The sequence below is a fragment of the Mustela erminea genome, chromosome 5 (genome assembly GCF_009829155.1).
Source record: "Mustela erminea isolate mMusErm1 chromosome 5, mMusErm1.Pri, whole genome shotgun sequence".
In the NCBI taxonomy this organism is placed as follows: Eukaryota; Metazoa; Chordata; class Mammalia; order Carnivora; family Mustelidae; genus Mustela; species Mustela erminea.
The window spans coordinates 38,425,888-38,451,560 of NC_045618.1; the positions used below are offsets into that span (position 1 = coordinate 38,425,888).

The 25,673-nt window shown below is 33.4% G+C and overlaps 1 protein-coding gene across 11 annotated transcripts in view; it reads right to left on the reverse strand.

Annotated features, from left to right (window-relative positions):
- Positions 1 to 1,454: 1,454 nt before the first annotated feature.
- The window catches only part of ZNF280D (zinc finger protein 280D), a 135,850-nt gene continuing 111,631 nt past the window's right edge, over positions 1,455 to 25,673 (reverse strand). For 9 of the 11 annotated variants that reach the window (XM_032342670.1, XM_032342668.1, XM_032342669.1 and 6 more), the window contains 2 exons: positions 9,765 to 9,820; positions 1,455 to 5,168 (listed from right to left, as the gene is read on the reverse strand). In XM_032342670.1, coding sequence (XP_032198561.1) covers positions 4,550 to 5,168; positions 9,765 to 9,820 — 675 coding nt within the window. In that variant the 3' untranslated portion in view covers positions 1,455 to 4,549. Of the gene's footprint in view, positions 5,169 to 9,764; positions 9,821 to 17,668; positions 20,188 to 25,673 lie in introns of those variants that run through there. The other 2 variants (XM_032342674.1, XM_032342672.1) reach the window with 2 other exon arrangements.

The window sequence follows — 25,673 nt, forward strand, 5'->3', positions numbered from 1 at the left end:
GCTTTAGGCTTAGGAGCTATATGGTTTCTGTTCTGTACAACTGTGCAGTTTCAGTGCAAAAGCTACCACAGACAACATGTAAACAAATGATATGATTGTATTCTAACACAATTTTATTAATAAGAGCAGGTGACCAACTATGGGTCAGAGTTTGCTAGGCCCTGAACAGAACAATTAATGTCATGTTTTTAAGGCAGTGGGTGAGGACTGGAAGTATTTAAAAAATTTAAAGCTATTAGTTTAAATTCTCCCAAGTTCCCCACAAATGGCAAGTTTTACTTTAATATTTGGGTTGGGGGAGATTCATTTTTTTTTTTAATTAATTTATTTATTTGACAGAGATCACAAGCAGGCAGAGAGAGAGAGAGGAAGGGAAGCAGGCTCTCTGCCGAGGAGAGAGCCCGATGTGGGGCTCGATCCCAGGACCCCGAGATCATGACCTGAGCCGAAGTCAGAGGCTTTAACCCACTGAGCCACCCACGTGCCCCTGGGGGAGATTCATTTTTAAAAAGTGGTTGGATTGGGTGAGGAATGCAGTCAATTTTTCTGTTCTGTTTTCAGAAAAGCCAAATGACTCCAGATGTACTTGGGGTATTTTCTGGAAACCAAAATCCAAGGTTAACTTCTGTGACCTGCAATTATTCAGGCCATTAACATTGTAGCTATGGCTTCATTTATAGCTTAGTTCAATAATCTTCATAATGATGAAGTGTGTCATCATTCATCACAAAGTATGTCATGAAAGAAGACTAACTTATTTTTAGTATATTATTTTAAATAATGAAAGTGATTTTATAATACTTTTAAAAAGCAATCAAAAGTTACCTTTACTTATCTGTAAAAGTAATTTCTCAGGATACCTTATCCCTCTATGATGTTACATTTCTTACTACAGATGTATTTAACTCTTTACAAGATGATTCTAGTCAAGTATCTTTTTATTTATAGCTTTTGAGCTGAAAATTAAACATTGCCATAACTTTAAAAATCTACTTGACTATTCATTTTGTCTACATAGACCTGCAGGTCTCTCATTTTTAAAAAAATCTCATTTCATTATCTCATTTAAAAAATACTTTAAAAATAACTGTTTCTCTCTTTTAATACTTAAGAAATATATGTCTAATGATTCATGTCTTAGCTGAAAGAACAAGTCTTAGTGTGAAAGTAATCTAGTAAAAATGAAATATTTGCAATCCTTCTTTAATGTCTACACACAACAAAGTCCTCCTTCATTGAAGTCAGGGAAAGTGAGTGGTTTTGGAATAATAATTTTGATGGAACAAAAAATGATCATGTCAACCATGAACTAAAAAAATGACACTACAGAAATCTATAAATATTTGATGATGTTAAAACTTCAATAATTATTATACAAAGTATATCTTTAAATTACTTGCTATCTTTCTGATTAATAATATATTCATTTACTATATTAATAATATATTAATAACTCTTTCCTCCTGAGGTAAAATTCCTTAAATCCTATTAATAAAAGAGATCATTAGGTCCTTTTCTTTAGGTTAATAAGTCCTCCATTCCAAATGCATATAATCACTGTATGAGTAAATAAAACTACAATTAGTACCATCAATGGGAGGGTTATTTGCAAAAAGGTAATTTATTTTAAAAACAGACATTCAATATAACTATAGATATGGGAGAAGACACTAATTTCAGAATCAGATCAAATTTCATTTAAATCTTAGCTTTGTAACCTTAAGCAAATAATTGCTTAGATATTTGGTTTCCTTATCTTTTTTACTTATAGCTAAAACAAGGTGATTTGTATCTTGTCAGTTCCTTTTTAAAATGTTTAGATAGTTCTTAAAAATTGTTATGGGATGAAAAAAATTCCAATTTCCTCCCTAAAACACTGGAGAGAAGCAAAGGGGAAGAAATAACACAAATAAAGATGGCATTCAGAGTTTCAGTATAAATTAAAAGTATACCCCACAAAATGAATATAATGCTTCATAGTGTCATTGAACCGCACTTAGAATCAACCATGACTTTATTGTTAGGTAACAGGGAACTATAATACACTAAGGCACCTTACTTAGTAGGTAGTTCTGAGGCAGTCACTGGAGTGCATCATTCCCTCTCACTGTCATATTAAGGTAGTCTGAGCACTCTAAAGCAGGCACAGGCAAACCACAATCCATTGGCCAAACGTTCTTGTTTTGTAAATAAAGTTTTATTGGAACACAAGCAGACTATCATTCACATTGCATCTACAGCTGCTTTCAAACTACAAGGAAGAGTTGAATAATTGTGACCACGTGGCCCACAATTATTTACTATCTGGCCCTACAAAGAATAAGTTTGCTGACCACTGAACTATAGCATTGCTACTCAAAGGTTTGATTTGCACACCAGAACTGTTTGTTCCTGAATGGAAATGAGATGAGATGGTGTGAGAACATAAACCAATTATGTTAACCCAGTACAATGGTTATTTCAACTACACTTTTGTTTTCATTGCCAGACTTTCTCAATGAAGGACTTACAGTCTTGTACAGGTTCCTTTTCTCATAGTGGATAGGTAAAAACAGCTCATTGATTAGCTACTTTGAATACCACTACTCTAAAAGTACATAGAGCCACGGCAGAAGGAACTACCCAGAGCTCAAAGGGATAACAATGTCACTTAGAGACTTATCTTGGCACAGTGATCTAGAGTTTTGTAGCATTAGGTGATAGGTTTGGTAATTAATTAAACAGGATTCAGAAAATGGCCTTTACATAAGACTTCCTTCTATTCTTTGCTCTTCCTAAGATTTAAATTACTCCAAAAATCTTGTCTGCTATAGATTTGTGTTTCAACAAGATGAAATGTAACAGCTAACATCCCTCTCTCCCTATCTTTTCTTGATAGCAGGAAAGATGAAAATATTTGGCCCTCCAAGAACAACTTTTCAAGAAACTAAGTCAATAATATATTTTGCTTATTTAGCCTCTTTAATTTGCTGAACAGATAGAAAACTATAATAGTAAATTATATTTCTCTTGAAGTAAAAGAATTTTTAAAGTAAATCTATTCTCTGCAAACATTAACAGTATTATCCCCTGTACTTAAGTCCTAATTTAAAATAAATCATGCATCAATTAAAGAATACAGAATGAAATCCTACCGCTAAACTTAACATGAAATTTCCTTGAACAAGTATACAATTTCTAAAGGCGCCAAAGGTAATCCAACTCAAGTAGTTTTCTGAAAAATAAAATTATTCAGGGACAGATTTTTATTGCAAATATTTACTCAAAAACTACTATATACAGCAGAATTTTAATAGCCGTTTAAAACATTTAACATTCAGTGAAACAAAACTTAAGAATTCAAAGCACATTTTAAGAAGTAAAAATGTAGCATTTTCAATAAATTTTTTTAGTACTTTAAAGCAAACTACTGTTATTCATATTATTTATTTCTATATCTATTATTTTCTAGATGATAAAAAAACTGAAAAAACAATTTAGCAGCCATTTTATGGGTAAAATAGGATACGGATAAATTAGGCTAAATATCCCAAACCAAGTTTTTACATCACTGCTTTAGGTCCCATTTGAAGTTTCTATTTTATAATTAAAGAAAAAGTCACTTAAACATGGCATGAGCCAGGACATGTTTTCAGTTTACTGCTTTACAATATCTACATTATACCATACTTTGGTTTGGCTTCCAGACCATTTTATGGGTCTATTTCTAAAGATCATTAAAACAATATTAAAAGCATAACAGCTACAGGAGTTTGAACAACAGGTTTCTATTTTATACAACTAGCACATCAAGGATTTCTGCACAGCTTACACATTGACAAGAAGCACAAATATAAATTTATATCTTAATAATTTCACTTTCACTGAAAGTTTAATTAAGGTAAGCTTACAGCCTGGCAGGCTAACACTTGTATGGAGGTACACAGATTCAAATATTCTGTTTACATGCTTCTGACAGTCTGGAATGTTATATTAAATCCAAAATTGATTTTATGTTCATCCAAATTCTCACTAGATCAACTGATTTAGCACTCTAAGCATGCTCTATTTGCCAGCATCATACTTAAAATTAAGCCTTCATTAACAATGCCTATCAGCCATTATTTTTAATCAATTATTCCCAAAAGGTATGTGGTTCCAAATCTCTCCCTTTAAGTTAACTGAAAAGGATACATAGGTAATAAGAACTTTTAGCTTAGGACTGATGTAAGTTTCAAAAGCTTTGTTATTATAATTAATATTATAATAATTCATACTGGCCACAAAGTTCTTCTCACAAACTGTTAAATGAGAATTTTCCATTGCAAACGTAACTTTCACTAAAACCCTGTTACGTGTTAAAGGCTTCCTGGAAATCCATAGAAATCATGCTATTATCAGTGAATTGATTTAAGAATCTGGGTTGAACATACAGGTAAAGTGTATACAAATGACTTCCTTCACATTTTCCTCTTTCTGAACTCCAAAACAGCACCACTGAGCTCACCTGATAGCACTGTTCCAAATGTTCTAACCGTTGGTACACTAAACTTAGAATGACTAAAAAATTTCAACTTCTTTCTTTTTCATCAGCCAGGTCTACTGTTGTCTTTGTCGTGCTAGTGCTATCTTCTCCAGGAACACTGTCAGCTTGATCAGACTCTACTTCATCAGTCTTGGCTGAAGGATCACCACTACCTTTCTGAAGAATCTCTGTGGCTTCATACTCAAGTACCTCTGATGGAGTCAAAGGTTCTAAATGAATACTGCCTTGCTCACTAACATCAGAACTAACAGATTCAGGTTCATCTCTTTTTCTCAAAAACTGGTCAATGCTAACATCAGATGTTAACCGCAAATCCTTAATATTCTTCGAAGAAAACCTAGCTTCACTGGAGTTGGAATCTTCAATCTGATCACATGAATTTATGTTTCCTGAACTTTGACACATCTTCAACTCTGTTTTCTGACAATTGTGCTCTATTTGTTTTTCCTTTTCTACTTTATCTGCATCAATATTTGAATCATGACTGAAGATATTCTTTAACCCAGTCTTTTGGTCTCCGAGACAGGTATCATTTTCCTTATTTGAAACTGTTATGCTGTCTTCACTTTTTGTTGCTAATGAGCCTTCAAATGAATTTGTATCACATCCATTTTTTTCTTCCTCTGAAGCTTTATCTTGTTTACTGAAAAAACAAAGGCATTTGTTATGTATTTTTTCAGAACACAATGTATTTGAACACTATCAAAATAAAGACATGCTCTAAAAAACAAAAACGAAAAAAAGGTCTAGGTACATTTGCCAAAAAGGAGAAGAATAATGCAGGTCCCAAGTCCTTGCCATGTTAGAATTTAGGATTTACGAGTGGCCATTTTCTTAGACAAGAGAGTGAGAAACTCCAGAGCCACATGTTAAAAGGAGACCTGGGGAATCTATCGAAACTAGTTTTAGTCCTGCTAATCATTACTTTTATCTATTCACACCATTGCTTGTCTTTAGTTGATATTTAAGCATTTTTATTAATTTATATGAGTACTTTAAATAAGAAGTGAATATATTTGAGAAAAAAAATTTTTTTAAAAGACATTATTTATTTATTTGACAGACAGAGATCACAAGCAGGCAGAGAGGCAGGCAGAGAGAGAGGAGGAAGCAGGCTCCCCGTTGTGCAGAGAGCCTGATGTGGGACTCGATCCCAAGACCCCAGGATCATGACGTGAGCCGAAGGCAGAGGCTTCAACCTACTGAGCCACCCAGGTGCCCCATGAGAAAAAAAACATTTTTTAAATGATTTATGTATCATCTTAAAATGTCTTTCCCTATGCAAGACCAAATATGTATTTGTAAAAATTTCTCATTTTTAAGTTTTACTTAAAAAATATAAACACATGCCTGAAAAAATATATCTAAATATACAATATGCATACATAAACATGTATACATAAATATTTTTGTATATATGAGTGTGTCTGTGTGTTCCCTACTGTCCTAGCATGTTAACAGAAAGTATATAGGGCATCATAAAACATTAGAAACAGAAGACTTTAAAGAGAATCTCCAGCTCCTTATCTAGATGTTATAATACACATTTTGCCCAAAATAAATTTAATGATTACAGATATCTTATTTCTTCTATTAATCTACCTGGAATTTGTACTTTTTCTGAATGAACGGACAAAATATCAAAGCAACATTATCAAATAGTCATTTATTACTTACTAACTTACATTTATATAAGTTAAATAAATCTGCTATTTATTTTGTTCTGATCTGTCTTTGGACTGTTCTTGGGCAAATACCACCTAGTCTTACCAATTACAGATTAACAATATATTTTATTATTTAATACAGCAAATTACCTACTATCTACTACTTTTTCCCTAAATTTAACAGTGTAAAAATGTAAAAGACATTTGTAAACATAAAAACAATGTTTAAATAGCAAATACAGAGGGGTGCCTGAGTGGCTCAGTTGATTAAGTGTCTGCCTTGGGCTCAGGTCATGATCCCGAGGTCGTGGGATCAAGCCCCAAGTCTGGCTCCCTGCTCAGCCAGGAATCTGTCTCTCCCTCTGCTGCCACTCTCCCTGGCTTGTGACAGTTCTCTTGCTTGCTCTCTCAATGAACAAAACCTTAAAAAAAAAAAATAGTGAATACAGAAAAAACCAAATATCTAACAAGAGAGCAATGATTTAATAAATTATGGTAATAAATAGAAAAATATGAAACTTCCTTTAAACACCACTGGTTTCCAAACCAAATCCCATTAGGATTTTTTTAACTAAATATTCATTACTAAACCCATAAATTAATTTGGGAAAATGGCCTCTCATGCATTAGTTAATAATCAGTTATTTTCTGTCACAGTAAGTTTTCATTTTTCTTCATTTAGATCCTGTACATTTCTCATTTTTGTTATTGTGAATTAACTCCTTTGTCCATTTTATTTTGTAATCACATGTTATTGGCATACTGCAACATTCAGACTTTTATACCAAGCTACCTTAATTAATACTCTCATTAACTTCATTCTTAGCTGATTGTCTTGGATCTTATAGGTCAATTATACCATCTACAAATAATTACAATATTTTCCTCATTTAAATTTATATAATTACTATTTTTATTCAGATCTTACTGGACTAACTACAATTTACAGAAAATATTATATTATAGAGAAGTGATTAGTCTGCTTTTCCTAATGCCTTCACTGAATTTTTGTTAACCACTGACCCATCCCCAAATTCTAGATGAAGAAAGGACTAGATCATTTTTCTAGTAAAGTCTAAGAGACAACTTTATAAGGCCTTATTCCATAATTTTCTTTTCAGGGGCAATAGATTAATCAACCTCATTCAGTTAACAAGCATCCTACCCTGATGATGTATAGATATAAGATACACCACATAAAGGCAGACATGTGGAGATTAATTTAAAAGACAAAATAAAATTATCTTTATTGGAATTAAGTTCTAATTAGAATGTTAGATTCTCTTTTGCTAAGAAAAATTTTTTAAAAATATTCTTTTTTTTATTATATGTTATGTTAGTCACCATATGGTACATCATTAGTTTTTGATGTAGTGCTCCATGATTCATTGTTTGTAACACCCAGTGCTCCATGCAATCCGTGCTCTCCTTAATACCCGTCACCAGGCTCACCCATACCCCTCCGTCCCTTCTAAAACCCTCAGTTTCTTTCCCAGAGTCCAAAGTCTCTCATGGTTCCTCTCCCACTCTGATTTTTCCCCCTTCATTTTCCCCTTCCTTTTCCTACTGTCCTCCATGCTATTCCTTATGTTCCACAAATACGTGAAACCATATAATTGATTTTCTCTGTTTGACTTATTTCACTTAGCATAATCTCCAGTCCCATACATGTTGATGCAAAAGTTGGGTATTCATCCATTCTAATGGCTGAATAATATTCCATTGTGTATATGAACCACATCTTCTTTATCCATAAGATACGTTGGAATAAACCTAAACAAAGAGGTAAAGGATCTATACTCTAGGAACTACAAAACACTCAGGAGAGAAACTGAGGAAGACACAAAAAGATGGAAGAACATTCCATGCTCATGGGTTGGAAGAATAGACATTGTTAAAATGTCTATCCTGTCCAGAGCAATCTATACTTTCAACGTCATTCCAATCAAAATACCAATGGCATTTTTCAAAATGCTGGAACGAACAATTCTAAAATTTGTGTGGAACCAGAAAAGACCCTGAATCACCAAGGAAATGCTGAAAAAGAAAAACAAAACTGGGGGCATCATGCTGCTGGATTACAAGCTATATCACAAAGCTGTGATCAACAAGACAGCATGGTACAAAAACAGACACACAGACCAATGGAACAGAATAGACAGCCCAGAGAGGAACCCTCAACTCTATGGTCAACTAATCTTTGACAAAGCAGGAAAAAATATCCAATGGGGAAAAAGTCTCTTCAATAAATGGGGCTGGGAAAATTGGACAGTTATATACAGAAGAATGAAACTTGACCATTCTCTTACATGTACACAAAGATAAAATGAATGAATGACCTCAATGTGAGACAGGAATCCATCAAAATCCTAGAGGAGAACTTAGGCAGTAACCTGTTTGACATCAGCCACAGCAACTTCATTCAAGACACGTCTCCAAAGGCAAGGGAAACAAAAGTTAAGTTCTAATTAGAATGTTAGATTCTCTTTTGCTAAGGGAAGGGAAACAAAAGTTAAGTTCTAATTAGAATGTTAGATTCTCTTTTGCTAAGAAAAATTTTCCTTTGCTAAGCAAAGGAAACAGTCAAGAAGACAAAGAGGCAACCTACAGAATGGGAGAAGATATTTGCAAATGACGCTACCAAGGGCTGATATCCAAGATCTATTAAACTTCTCAAACTAAACAAATAATCAAGTCAAAAAACGGGCAGAAGACATGAGAAGACACCTCTCCAAAGAAGACAAACAAATGGCTAACAGACACATGAAAAAATGTTAGCCATCAAGGAAATTCAAATCAAACCCACACTGAGATACCACCTTAACCCAGTTAGAATGGCAAAAATGGACAAGGCTAAGAAAGCTTCTAAAATAAGATAAAAACAGAGAGGCAGACAAACCATAAGAGACTCTTAACTACAGGGAGAAAACTGAGTGTTGATGGAGGGAGTTAGAAATAGGTGATGGCATTAAGAAGAGCACTTGTTATGAACAGCACTGGATGACATATGCTAGTGATGAATTTCTAAATTCTACCCTTGAAACTTTAACTATGTGACTTGTTAACTAATCTGAATTTAAATAAAATATTGAAAGAAGAAAAAATGTATTGTGGTCTTTAGTGTTGATCAGAGCCTTAAATTTTTTAAAGCCAATCCCTGAAGTTTGAAACTTTTCTGTTAAGGTCCCACCACAGAAGTAGCTTTATGAAGCTTCTGAAAATACTTTAGCAAAAAAAGATTTTAAGATTACCTTTTTGCAAAAATTGTCCTCATTTTGTAACTTGTAGGACCCTGTAACTGTTTTCATTTAATAGGGGCAATTAAAATCTGTTAACATTTTATTTACTAGTAAAAAGATGAACTAGTTAAAAATTTTACAACTATAAGATGTTTAAAGGATGTTTAAAAGATTTCAAAAATAAGGATCTACAGTATGTTTATGTTGTATTAAAATTTCAAAAATTTTTAAATTAAACTAAAACAAATAAAATATCAACTAAAATAATACAGCTCAAATATCAGCTTTTTATGTAGTTTAACTTCAAGACATTCAGTTTTTCCTTATATTTACCTTTCAGAATTTGATGTTTCTGTTTCTCCTTCAGCCATATTAGGTCTTGCAGTTTCCTGAAATGATTAAGAATATGTTTCTTTTATATTCATGGTTAAACTTAAATTAAACTACTCTAAGTATCCTAAACTTTCTGGATTAAAGGAATTTAAGTGTGCACCTAATATAGCAAAGAAATAGAAAAAAAACATTTATTAATCTAAAGTATGTACTATATAATAATTCTCAAAATTAAAAACAGAATTTTTAAAGCTCTTAAAAAAATCAACAAGAATTTCAGTATACTAGAAGTCTCTGAATCAAGGTCATGAAACAGTTATCCAGTGTAACACCTGCTTTTCATAGTAAAACTTCAGTGAGCCAGAGGCCAGCTTAACCATTCATAACAATTACCAATCATTAAGCACATGATGCATGAGGTAGGATGTTAAGAGCTTGACTATCTCATTTAATCCTCATATTAGACATTTTCAATTCCATTTCTATGGTAGGAAATACAACTATGTAGGTTAAGTAGAAAACCCCAGGCAATAACCAAAATAAATGATGAAGATCCAAATCTAGGTCTAGCTCTTAACTAGTACAGTGATTGACTGAGGACTGTGAAATTGATAATGGCGTATTAATTACATACATTTTTTTTTTTTTACTCTTCTAAAACCCTGGTAAAATGAGGCAAAGACAAAACATTTTCATTCATAAAGACCATGAAAATACTAAAGCATACTGTCAATGAGATGTCAACAAATTTTTAGATGGAATGTGGCTGAGAAGTTGACTTTGCAACACAGAGGAAGTTACAACTAAGTATCTGAGTAGGGGAGTGCAAGGAGAAGAAAATTTGCCCAGAGAACTGAAGCAATCTGAACCAGTACGTAAAAAAATGAAACACAAGGACTGCTGAGAGAGCCAATGCTCTTTCCCTCATTCACACAACAGATACCTATTCTTTCCTTTACCACAGAAGCTAAAAGTTAACTTTCTGAACTAGAGACAGTTTAGACTTATGAACACCAGGAACGGCAAAGGGAAGCCATGAGGCACTGGGAGAAAACAGAAAAATTTAGTCAAAGTCCATAAACTGAATAAAGGTCCCCACAATTCTTCCTCTGCCTGGCTCCCAGAATGCCAGCACCTAGAGGAATCACTCTTCACCACCAATAGCTGGAATCGAAAACACTTCTTTGGAGAAAATTATCAGTCTCAAGGAAGACAAGGTTTCCCATAATGACTTTGAAAGTTTATCTTCCTCACCAAAGAGTCAGCTCAGCATCTGATTTTCTTATGGTGAAGTCTAAACAATTACCACACAGACTGTGCAGATTGTATAGAGCACGAATCAGGAGGATTAACTAACCATCACATTATAATCCATGGCCGCAGTTCTCCAAGTGTATCTCACAGATACCCTTGGCCTCCAAGACACTTTTAGGAGGTGGTCAAATTAAAACTCTTGGTACAAAACCAGTAGTGGGTAAATATGCTAGCATGCTGGCATCTTAACATGAATCAAGGCAGTGGCATCAAACCAAACTGTACTAGTAATCACTGTATTCTTCACTGGCAAACACCAGCAGTAAAATTCACTTTATTAAATATCAATCTTTAAGTTCATGTCTTTTCAATTTTCTGTGTGATAAAAAAGGAAGTATGCATAAAGCCCTGCAATTGTCTATGATTGAGCTGCAAGCTGAACTTTGGCACAATTATTTCACAGAACATTGTTTTTATTTTAAAGGTTGAATGTCAAACTATGAATATTTAGACTTACTTATTTAGGAGATATTTTCATGAAAATTGACAAAGCGAGCCTATCACATCAAAGAAAACAACCAACAGTGCTTTTGGTCAGTAATAAAATTCAAACACATTGTAAATTTTAGGAAAACTTGTATTCACCATTCATTAGATTTATGCTAATATCAGTGACTTGGTATGATACATAAAAGATGTCAGCACTTGCAAGATCTATGTAACTCAGCGAACCAGTATTTTCCAAATGACTAATTGATGATGTTGTAAAATCATGCATGAATAAAAGATTCAGATAGACCAACAGATTTGAATGTATCAAAGCTTAAAAAGTTGAGTGATATGGAATGAAATTCTACATTGCAAAAAACCTTTAAGAAATCTTCAACTTGTCTATTTTTGATGTAGTATCAAAAAAAATCACAATTATTTGAAAAGATTGTTGAAGTACCATGTAAGGCTGGATATTCTTCATATATTTTGACCACAATAACAACATATCACAACACACTGAACGCAGAAACATGTGAATCCAATCTACTTAACTAGACATTACAAAGATACGCAAAAGTACAAAACAATATCAGTGTTCTAAGTTTCTTGTTTTTTGGAAAATAGTTATTTCTCAGAAAAATGTTATTTATGTAACTATAGTAGGTTAGTTAGTTTGATTTTTAAGTTACAATTTTTTTAGATCTCACATTTTAAATTTCTAATATGGTAAATCTAATACTTTTTGAGAGTATATATATATATATATAGAGAGAGAGAGAGAGAGAGAGAACACCCTTTGGAGTTCTGCAGTGCACAACCTCTGTGACTATATAAGGAAGCCCTTCTCCCCATTCAACAAGAAGTATTCAAAAAACTCGGTCGTGCTTTACTCTCTAGTACATGGGCAGCCAAGGATCACCACACCATTGAAGACATCCTTTATTTATTTAGACAACCTTTTTTAAAGGTTTTATTTATTTGAGAGTAAGAGAGAGAGAGAATGTGAGCTGAAGGGAGAGGGAGAGAGAATCTGGGGCAGATTCTGAGTCGATGCGGGGCTTGATCTTATGACCACAAGATCATGACCCGAGCTAAAACTAAGAGTCGGATGCTTAACCGACTGATCCACCCTAGCACCCCTGAAGACATCCTTTAACATCAGAAATATCAAAATGATAGGAATAAAGAAAGGAGCTAGGAGACATCGGAGACATTGCTGGGGACAAAAAGAAAAAAAATATAATAAACATTTAATATCCCCAAAGAAGCATAAGATGTTATTATATCCATTAAACAATTACAAAAATTATGAAGAGAAAAATGGAAGAATAAAAATATTAAAGAGCTCTTCAAAATTAAATATATGACAATTAAAATAAGAAATTAAGTTTAGAAATTTTTTTTTAAAGATTGAATGAAAAAGACAAAAAGTAGGAAGGCAAGAAAGAAGATACCACACAACTAGAGTAGGTAATGCAGGAAATATAGTGTCACATCAATAGGAGAGGAGAAAGAGAGAGAAAATGAACAAAGAAAAGTAAAAAGTTGCCAAAGAAATAATATAAGAAAACTTGCCCCAAACATATATACCCAAATTACAAAGGCTTATTAAATGCCTATCATAATAAACAGAAAAAGGATGAATGGTGAACATATCATCATGAAATTTCAAAACACCAGAGACAGAGATAATCACTAAAGTTGCCAGAAGAAAAAAATAACCAAAATGCAAAGAAACTGGAGCAAGAATGATACCAGACTTATTAAATACTTTCAAAACTGCACAGGAAAAATTATTTCTATGTACTTCAGCCAAACTATCTTTAAGTAAATATAGTTTAAAATACACAATGAGTCAGAAAAGATGCACCCTTTCTGAGGGAGTTGTTAGAGAACATGTTTCATTAAAATAGGAAATAAACCAAGCAAAAGGGAACTCCTAGTTTAGAAAATAGGATATCCAACACAAGATAGTAGCAGAAGAAAATCCTGATACAACAAACTATGCACCAGGCTTAGAGAACAACTAGTTTAAACTTAAGGAGATCTGAGAGGAGAGATTCAGACTTTCTAACAATTTTTTTTTGATGTGTGTGAACATTTGGCAAAAATATTTCCAAACACTAGACAAATCGCAACATTTCTTTTAAAAACAGCATTAAGTGTTATAAAAACTAAACAAATGAGTCAGTTTAACTCCATAAAAATAAAATAAGATATAGTAAAGGAGAAGAAATCATAAGATCTCAAAAACTTTGATGTAACTATGCTGAAATCAGTGCTATGTCAAGCCATACTGGAACTTGAGGTAAAAGGAAAAACACATATCCTTATATACACATTTTTCTTTTTTATTGTGGCAAAATACACATAAAATTTACCATCAAAACCACTTTTAAGCATACAGTTCAGTGGTATTAAATACACTCACATTATTGTGTGACCATCAATATCATCCATCCCAATTTTTTCATCTTGTAAAACTTAAACAACCCCACATTCTCCCCTTCCCCTCAGCTCGACAGCCACCACTATCTCCATTATGCTTTTGACTATTCTAAGTACCTCATATAAGAGGAATCATATGGTATGCTTTATTTTTGTAACTCATTTAACTCATTTAGCATAATGTATTCAAGGCTTATCCATGTTGTGGTATACTGCAGAATTTCCTTTCAAAGCTGAATAATATTCCATTGTTTATGTATACTACATTTTGCCTATTCTTTCATTTATAGATGGTTACTTGGTTTACTTCCATGTTTCAGCTATTGTGAATAATGCTGCTATGAAAATGGGTGTACAAATACCTCCTTTAGTCTCTGCTTTCAATTCTTTTCAGTATACTCAGAAGTGGAATTGCTGAATCATATGTATTTTTTCTTTTGAGGAACTGCTGTACTGTTTTCCACAGTGGCTGTATCATTTTACATTCCCATCAACAGCACACAAGGGTTCTGATTTTTCCACATCCTCATCAACACTTGTTTTTTTTTTGTTGTTGTTGTTTTAAATAGTAGCATCCTAACAGGTATGAGGTGATATATTTTTTTAAATAATTTTTTAAAATAAACACATAATGTATTATTAGCCCCAAGGGTACAGTTCTGTGAATAACCAGGTTTACACACTTCACAGTGAGGTGATATTTTATAATCGTTTTTATTTGTGTTTCTCTAATAAGTAGTCCTATTGCATATCTTTTCATTTTAGTGGCTATTTATATATCTTCTAGGGAGAAGAGTCTGTTCAAGTCCTTAACCCACCTTATTAATTGGATTGTTTTTTGTCATTTGAGTTTTAGGAGTTCTCTAAATATTCTGGATATTAACTCCTTATCAGACATATGATTAACAAATATTTTCTTCCTTTTATGGGTTACCTTTTTATTTTGTGGATGGTGTGTCTGATGTACAAAATTTAAAAATTTTCATGAATCTAATTAGTCTTTTATTTCCTTACTTGTGCCTTTGGTGTGGTAACCAAGAAATCATCGACAAATCCAATGTCATGAAACTTGTTTTCTCCTAAGAATGTTACTGTTTTCAGTTTTATATTAAGGTTCTTGATCCAGTTTGAGTTAATGTTTGCATATAGTGTTAGTAAGGTTCCAACTTCATTCTTTTGCATGTGGATATCCAGTTTTCCCAGCACTGTTTATTGAAAAGACTGTCCTTACTCTACTGGTCCTAGCCTCCTTTTCAAAAATAATTTCAGCCTATATCTGTGGCCTTATTTCCGGGCTCTTTATTCTATCCCACTGGTCTATGTGTCTGTATTTATGCAAATATCACACTGTTTTGATTTCTGTAGCTTTGCAGTAAGTTCTGAAATCAGTGTGTCTTCCAGTTTTGCTCTTTTCAAAACTTTTTTTTTTTTTTAGCTCTTTGAGGATCTTTGAGATTTTATATAAATTTTAGGATGCAATTTTCTATCTCTATAAAAATTTTTAAAAATGCCTTTGGGATTTTTGTACAGATAGCAATAAATCTGTAGATTACTTTTGGTGATATGGACATTTTAATAATATTGTCTTCTAATCTGTGAATATAAGCTGTGTTTCCACTTATGTTTTAATTTCTTTCAGTAAGGTTTTACAGTCTTATTTTACAAGTCTTTCATCAATTCCTATTTCTTTTTTTTTTATGCTACTACGAATGGAATTATTTTTGTAATCTTCTTTTCAGACTGTTCCTTGTGTTTAGAAATGCAACTGATTTTTATGTGTTGACTTTGTATTCTACTTCTTTACTGAATTCATTTATTAGTTCTAACAGGGGTCTTTTTGGTGGACTCTTCTGGATTTTTACATAAACAGGATAATTTTACTTTTTTCCAGTTTGATTGCCTTTTCTTTCTTTTTCTTGACTAACTGCTGTTTCTGGGCAGAGTTAAATCTAGCTCTAAATGTCCACTAAATCTGGCTTACTAAGTTCTCTAGTTCCTTACTTACATCTGATTGTTCTATACATTAAGTGGGGTTTTGAAGACTCCAACTGTTATTGTAGAACATCAGTTCTTTAATTCTGTCAGTTTTAACTTCATGTATTTTGGTGATTTGTCATTTATAATTGTTGAATCTTCTTGCTGTATTGAACCTTTTAATATATAATGTACTTTTTTTCTTGTAACCTTTTTTCATTTAGTCAATTTTGTCTGATATTAGTAAAGACACCCAAGTTCTCTTTGGATTATTATTTGCATGGAATATCTTTTTTATCACTTCACTTTAACTTGTGTCTTTTATTTGTTATTTTTTAAAGAATTTTACTTATTTGTCAGAGAAAGAGAGAGAGAGCATGTACACAAGTATGGCAAGTGGCAGTCAGAGGGAGAAGCAGGCTCCCTGCTGAGCAAGGAGCCCAATGGAGCACTCGATCCCAGGGCCCTGGGATCATTACCTGAGCTGAAGGTAGAAGCGTAACCAACTGAGCTTCCCTGGAATCCCTAACTTGTGTCTTTATCTCAAGTGAGTCACCTATAGATTATATGCAGTTGGATCCGGTGTTTTTATCCATTTTTCTAACATCTGTCTTACAACTGGAGAGTTTAATTCATTTACTTTTAAATTAATTACTGATAAGGAGGGATATATATCTGTTATTGTGTTATTTTTAATATGCTTTATATAACTTTTTTGGCACTCATTTCCTCTACTACTGACTGTTTGTTTAGTTGATTGTGATGAAATGTTTAAATTCTTTTTTCATTTCCTTTGTGTAAAGTTATTTTTTTTTGTGTGGTTACCATGGGAATAACATTTAACATTCTAAGGTTGTCACCCTCTAATTTGATTTTATACCAGCTTAAATTCAGTAACATATAAAAACTCTGCTCCTTTACAGCTCCATCCCCACCCCTTTTGGCTGTTCTCACAAATTACATCTTTATAAACTGTGTACCCAGATCTACACAAATAATTATTTTAAGTGCATTAGTTTCCTAAATTATGTAGAAAACAAGATTTGGAGTTAGAAATCAAAGTTATAGTAATGTTAGCTTTTACACTAATATCTTTTCTTTTTATGCATTTATCTCTTAATTCATGTAGAAAACAAAAAATAGTTAAAAAGCATTGTTAAGATAGTACTAGCTTTTATAATTTCCCATGTACTTACCTTTATTGAGATATTTATTTCTCCTTGTATCTTTGAGTTACCATGTACTGTCCTTTCATTTCATCATACAGAACTCCCTTGAGCATTTTTTGCAGGGAAGATCTAGTGTTCACAAACTCTCTTAGGTTTTATGTCAGAATATCTCACTTTTGAAGGACAGTTTTTTTATTTTTGAAAGATTTTATTTGTCAGAGAGAGAGAGAGAGAGTAAGCACAAGCAGGGCAAGTGGCAGGCAGAGAGAGAAACAGACTCCCTGCTGAGCAGAGAGCCCCATGTGGGACTGGAGGACTCGATCCCAGGACCCCAGGATCATGACCTCAGCCAAAGGCAGATATTTAACCAATGGAGCCACTCAGGCGTCCCTTGAAGGATAGTTTTAACACATAAAATTATTGAGCTTTTTTCCTTTTAGTATTTTGGAATATATTGGTCCACAAACAGCCTTTTGATTGCCAAAGTTTCTGATGAGAAATCTGTTGATAACCTCACTGAAGATCCCCGATATGATGATTTGCTTCTCTCTTGCTGCTTTTAAGATTCTTTGTTCTTTGAGAGTTTGATTACAGTGTGTCTGAGTGGATGTCTTTGATCATCTTACTTGCAATTCACTGTGCTTCTTGATGTTTACATTCATATGTTTCATCAAATTTGGTAAGTTTCCAGTCATTATTTCTTTATGTCTCTGTCTCTGTCAAATATTCTCTGGAACTCCCTTAATATGTATGGTGGTCTGCTTAATTGTAGGCTCCAGCTGCCTCAGGCTCTGTTCACTTTTCCTCAATCTTTTTCTTCTCTGTTCCTCAGACTCAATGCTTTCCATGGTCCTGTCTTCAAAGTTTGCTGATTCTTCTTCTATCTGCTCAAATCCACCTTTGAGTTCCCCTAATGAATTATTCATTTCAGTTAATGTACTTTTCAGGATGTCTTTTTTGTTTCTTTTCAGGTATTCTCTCCCTTTAATATTTTCATTTTGTTAACATACTGTTTTCTTGACTTCCCTCACATAACCTTTTGTTCATTGGGCATATTTATAATATTGTTTTAAAGTCTTTGTCTAGTATATCTGCCATTCGGTCTTTTTTCAGGACCAGTTTCTATTGAGTTTTTCCCTTTGAATGGGTCACACTTGCCTGTTTCTTTGTATGTCCTGTGATTTTGTTGAACACTGGACATTTGAAACTAATAATGTAGTAACTTTGGAAATCAGATTATCCCCCTTCCCAGTGTCTGCTGTTTTTGTTTCTTTTAATCGTTGTAGGCTATCTCTGTTCCTGGGATCAACATGAGATGTAAACCTCAGGTCTTCTCATGTCTAGTCTGAGCTTTTCTCTGGGCAAGTACAACCACTTTCTAATTTAACCTATATATGTGATTATTTTTGAAGGTCCTTATCTTTAATGTAAGGCTCCTAAAAGGGGAAAAGCACAAAATTAAGTGGAATAAAAGGGCATTGTATCTTTTAAATCTCCTGAAAGTCACTTCAGTTATAAAGGAAGGTGCTTGCAGCAATGAGGAGAGGTGTAACCTCAATGTGCCCATTTCTGTGGAATGCTGTGGTGAGAAGCATCTATTAGTGACAATAGCACAGATACTCAATATTTGGAGGCCAGTATCCTTTTTGGGCACTGTGGCCCCTTAAGCTGTGTGCAAGCTGCTCCAGGAACATGAGCATAGCTGCCTGCTATGTGGCTGAAGGTAGGGAATGGGTAACTGCTACTGTGACGAATGCTTACACTGACTGATATTAATTACAACATACTGCCCAAGTCTTCCCAGGAAGTTGCAGGCATTCAACAGACTCTAAACTTCCAAAATACAGGAATATTCCATTTTCCTTAAGCACATCACAGATATTCATTTTATTTTACCAGTTGAAGATTTATGGAAACCGTGGTGCCATCCAAGCCTGGATGACAGCCTAACTGTTTATTACATAGTTTACCAAATGTTTTGAGCCCACTGTTGAGAACTACTGCTCAGGGGAAAAAAAAAAAAAAAAAAAGATTCCTTTCAAAATATTCTGCTCATTGGTAATGTACCTGGTAACCCAAGAGTTCTGATGGAGATGTACAGTAAGATCAATGATGTTTTCATGCCTGTTAACACAGCTTCCATCCTATAGCACTGGACCAAGGAGTAATATTGACTTTCAAATCTTATTATTTTAAAAATACATTTCATAAGATTATGGCTGCTCTTCTGATGGATCTGTGCAAAGTCAACTGAAAACCTTCTGGAAAGGATTCACCATCCTAGATGCCATTAAGAACATCCATGATTCATGGGAAGAGTTCAAAATATCAACACGAATGGGAGTTTGGAAGAAGTTGATTCCAACCCCTATGAATGACTGAGGGGTTGAAGACTTTAATGGAAGAATAACTGCAGGTGTGGTGGAAATAAGAGAACTAGAATTTGAAGTAGAGCCTGATGATGTGACTGAACTTATCTCATGACAAAACTAATGGCTGAGGAGTTGCTTCTTACGGATGAAAAAAAAGTGATTTCTTTAGACGAAATCTACTCTACTCCTGGTGAAGATGCTATAAAGACTGTTGAAATGACAACAAAAGATTCAGAATATTACATCAACTTCATTGATAAAGTGGCAGAATTTAATAGGATGGACTCCAATTTTGAAAAACGTTCTATTGATCAGCCAGTAGCCATCAACATGGAGGCAAGACCCTTTACCAGCAAAAATATTATTACTTGATAAAAGTTATGATGATGGTTAGCATTTTTGGGCAACAGAGTAATTTTAATAAAGGTAACATACATTGTTGTTTTAGATGCAATGTTATTACATACTTATAGACTATAGTACAGCATAAACATAACTTTTATATGCACTGGGAAATAAAAAATTCATTTGACTTGCTTTATTGCAATATTTTCTTTGTTACAGTAGTCTGGAGCCAGAGCTGTGATACCTGTGACGTATGCCTGTAGTTACATCAGACAGATTCTGCCAGTACAACTGTTGCCTCCGTGGGAAGATGGATTCCTGGTGCTTTCTACTCTGTCATTTTCTCAGAATCCCAGAATGCTTTTTCTCCTCAAAGCATCAGTTGAAAAAGTGAAAAGTAGGTGTACTGAACTCACAAAAGTAATTTAAGTTTAAACATTTCTACGAAAACCAGAATTTATTGTTTCATTTTACTGGCTTTACAGGAAGCAAGCATATCAACATCTTCAAACCTAGTTCTTTTCCCATCTTGTTTTCAAATAAGCAAATTGTCATGTTTATCAATTTCTCTTGACCAAGTGATGATTTTAAATAATTTAAAACTAACTTCAGCTTACTGAAATATCTTTTACAGGATGCTACTGTGGCTGCTATTATTTTAATATTTTGATTAACACTTTGCTCATCAGTTTTAGAGGACCAAAATACACTTCTTAATATTACAATTTGTTGATGCTGTGATAAACTATTCTACATGAAATTTCTATAGAACTTTACTTGTTCTTAACTCTAAGGACAGAGTCAGTGGCTGCTTTTTGTAAATCAATATCATTTATAGAAAATAGCTTTTTTCTGGCTTAAAAATTCAAAATCTGCAGACACTTCATTTAATTTTTCATATATATATTTCAAATATGAAGTTAGCCCATTTACAATCTTAATGTGGATTTAATAAGCACTCTTCCTATAATTATCAATATTCTCATTCATTGATTCATGCATTTTTAATTTATTTTGTCTAATTAAAAAATTCATGTGAATATTTACATCTCTTGCTCAAGTTTTATATTCACTGAACACATTTTTAAAATTACTTTCTTTTATTTGTTAAAAGCAAAGGGACAGGACTTTTATTAAGCATACAGCTTTATTTATGGTCATTTTTCTGATTGTAGAGTTTTATTAACTTTTGCTACTTTGTTCAAAATATCATTCTATACAGGTAATTTGTGGAAAAATTTAATATATTTGTATGAAGATGCTTTTGAGTTCAACATAATTTTGACATTTGATATTAAATATTTTCATATTTAATAAACATTTTAGTTTGGATGCAAAGTGTCTCAAGTGCATTTGATCTTAATGCCTATATCTGTATGTGATTTCCATTTGTTTTTGGAATAGAAAAGAATATTCCATCTGCTTGTTGAATTACCCCACTTCCAAAATACATATATTTTCTAAAATAGTAAAAAAGATAATCATATTAGAATTGACAGATGAGGCATTTTTTGATATTAAATTATGATTATGAGTTGAGCAAGGTACAAATATGGCATAATTATTTTTGGGGAGAAAAATTTTATCATTTTATCTTTTCCTCACAATTCAGAGAGAAGTTTCTAACTTTGAATTTCACAGTAATTCTAAGAGTGTCAATGTTAAAGACTTCAAAACTTTCAGTATCTGGAAAATTGTGTTTTTCCAACCTAACTTGTTACAGTGCCCTATAACTCTGATAAATTTTTGCATGTGTTTTTCATCTTCTGAACGATACATCACTTGACTTTGCAGATGCTGTACTTTAAAAAATTTTTTTGATATACATTTTCAGTATATTTTTAATTAATACACACAGTTAGACATAATAAGCATTTAACAATCAAACAGGTGTACATATTAACATTTGTATAAAAAATATAAAACATCAAACATTACAAACAACAGAAAATTATATAACAGGAGAATTAGATAAATGTTAAGACAGAGGAATTTATCCCAAGTCAAAGAACAAGATAAGGTCACGGCCAAAGATTTAAGCAAAACAATATAAGTAACATGCTTGATGGAGAATTTAAAGCAACAATCATTAGGATATTCACTGGGCTTGAGAAAAGAATAGAAGACATCAGGGTGACCCTAACCACACCGATAAGAGTTAAGAAAGAATCAATCAGAGATGGAGAATATAATAAATGCGACTGGAAACAGGGCTGATGCAAGGAACAGCAGGGTAGGAGAAGCAGTGGAATGAATTAGTGACAAAGAAGACAAAATAATGGAAAATGATGAAGATAAACAAAAAATAGAAAGAAGAATTATGGGACATGAGCATAGACTCAGGGAACTCAACGACTCCATCAAACATAATAATATTAGTATTACAGGAAGAGAGAGAGAAAATTTCCTCAAATTTATTTGAGGAAATATTAGCTGAAAACTTCCCAAATTTGGAAAAGTAAACACATCCACATCCAGGAAGCACAGAGAATTCCCATCAAAATAAAGAAAAGCAGGCCAACACCAAGACATACTGTAATCAAATCTGCAAATATGGTGATAAAGAAAAATAAATCTTAAAAGCAGCAAGACAAAAGTCCTTAACTTACAAAAGGAAGACCCAGCTAGCTGAAGATTTCTCAACAGAAACTTGGAAAGACAGAAGGAAGTGACATGATACACTCAAAGTGCTGAATGCAAAAAATCTGCAGCTAAGAATACTCTATCCAGCAAGGCTAGCATTCAAAATAGAAACAGAAATAAAGAGAGTCTAAGACAAACAAAAACTACAGGAGATTGTGACCACTAATCTAGCCCCAGAAGACATACTAATGTTGACTCTTTCAGTGGAAAGGAAAGACCAAAAATGACAAAGGCAAAAAATGATCAGAGAAAATCTCCAGAAATAATGACAAAACAAGTAATGAATCCCACTTACAACTGCACCAAATATAGTAACATACCTAGGGATAAACCTAGCCAAAGAGGTAAAACGCCTGTACTCTGAAAACTATAAAACACCAATGAAAGAAACTGAAGATGACACAAAGAAATGGAAAGACATGCCACTATGGATTAGAACAAATGTTTTTAAAATGTCTATACTACCCAGAGCAATCTACACATTAATGCAATCCCTACCAAAATACTGAGAGCATTTTTTAGAGAGCTAGAACAAACAATCCTAAAATTTGTATGGAACCATGAAAGACCCCGAACAGCCATAGCTATCTTTTAAAAAAGAAGCAAAGCTGGAGGCATCACAATTCTGGACTTCAAGTTATATTACAAGCTGTAGTTATCAAAACAGTATGGTACTGGTACAAAAACAGACATAAAGATCAATGGAAGAGAAGAGAAAACCAAGAAATGAACCCATAACTATTTGGTCTATTAATCCTCAACAAAGCAGAAAAGGAGAGCCACTATAAAAGAGATAGTCTCTTCAACAAATGGTGTTAGGAAAGCTGGACAGCAAGAAGTAGAAGAATGAAACTGGATTATCTTAAATTATACATAAGAATAAATTCAAAATGGATGAAAGACCTAAATGTGAGATAGGAAACCATAAAAATTCTAGAGGAGAGCATAGGAAGCAGCCCCTTTGACACTGGCCATAGCAACTTCTTTCTAGAGATGTCTCCTGAGGCAAGGGAAACAAAAGCAAAAATAAACTATTGGGACTTCATCAAAATAAAATCTTCTGCACAGCAAAGGAAACAATCAACAAAACTTAAAGGCAACCTATGGAATGGAAGAAGATATCTGCAAATGACATATCTGATAAAGGGTTAGTATCCAAAATATTTAAAGAACTTTTAAAACTCAACACTCAAAAATGAATAATCCAATTCAGAAAGGGGCAGAAGACACGAACAGATACTTTTCCAGAGAAGACATACAGATGGCCAGCAGACACATGAAAAGATACTCAAAATCACTCATCATCAGGAAAATACAAGTCAAAACTACAATGAGCTATCACATAGGACTATCAGAATGGCTAAAATCAACAACACAAGAAAACAACAGCTATATGAAGAAAGGGGAATCTTCTTGCACTGCTGGTGGGAATGCAAACTGGTGCAGCCCCTGTGGAGAACAGTATGGAAGTTCCTCAAAAAGTTAAAAACAGAACTACCCTCTGATCCTGCAACTGCACTACCAGTTATCTCCCAAAGAATACAAAATACTAGTTCAAATTCAAAGGGATATGTGCACCCTGATGTTTATAACAGCATAATCCATAGTAGCCAAACAATGCAAACAGCCCAAGTGTCATTGATGAATGGATAAAGAAGATGTGAGATATATATATATATATATATATATATGGCATTTATATACTTATAATATTATAATTTGTTCTAATATATATTTATATATTGTTATATATTATATAAAATATATATATAAAATATTACTCAGCCATGAAAAATAATGAAATCTTGCCATTTACAACAATATATGGATGGCACTAGAGAGTATTATGCTAAGCAAAATAAGTTAGTCCGAGAAAGATAAACACCGTATGATTTCACTCATATGTAGAATTTAGTCAACAAAAGAAATGACCAAAGGTGGAGGAACAAGAGGGAATCAAACCAAGAAATAGATTCTTAATGAGAAAGAACAAAGTGATGGTTATCAGAGTGGAAGTGGGTGGAGGGATGGGTAAATTAGGTGATGGGGATTAGGGAGTGTACTTGCTGTGATGAGCCCTGGATGTTATATGGACATCTTGAATCACTATCTTATACACCTGAAACTAATAATGCACTAACTGTATGTTAACTAACTGGAATTTAAATTAAAAGTTAAAAAGAAAAAAAGAAAGAAAGAAAAGCATCTGTACCTGACTCCTCTCTGTTATCCCTGCCTGTGTTATAATGAAATTTCACTAAACCTGAAATTGGAGGGGAAGATCCATGGCATATATTTAGTTAGGGAACAACAGCAACAGATTGTTGCAGTATAGAGAATACACTCAGCAGCAGAACAGAAGCTATGTTAGAAGCCACTAAATCATATGGATTCCAACTATAAGATAGTACATGAAAGGAATTAATTTTTTTTAAAGATTTTATTTATTTATTTGACAAAGATCACAAGTAGGCAGAGAGGCAGGCAGAGAGAGAGGAAGGGAAGCAGGCTCCCTGCTGAGCAGAGAGCCCAATGTGGGGCTCAATCCCAGGACCCCGGGTTCATGACCTGAGCCGAAGGTAGAGGCTTTAACCCACTGAGCCACCCAGGCGCCCCATTAATTTTAAGAGAAAATGTAAAACTATAGAAATGAAAAAAAGTGATACCAGGAAAATCCTACCTGGGCATGCTAACAATTCCAGTACACTGCATCTGATCAAAATCTTGAAGACTAACTCAAGCTATTCATCCTATCAGAGGTGTACCTAAAATAAGTACCTACATCTATTCAAAGAACTATCCACATCACATATATTCTTGAAATAAACATCTGGACCAAAATTGGTCTATGTGGCCTTCCATTCAATAAGGCATTCCTTTAATTACTTATGGCTTGCTAAATTTTTAGTGTAAAGTTTTTTTTCTTTTAACAAAAAATAAGCTTAAGAAATTTGGTTTTTGTATAAAGGTGGCTTCATTTGACACAGATAAAACAGGACAATCAAAGGAAAATAAGAGTTTGATGATTTATTTTAATCAAATATGAATATATCAGGAAAGAATCAATAGATGATATGATGTAATTATGGATTCATAGAATTTCTTAATGTCTATGCCTTTACATATTTGGAAAGAAGAGAGGCAAACCCTATTGCCCCTAGGGCACAGGAACTGACTGACTAGGGGATGGAAGGAAAAAATCCTACTCTCAA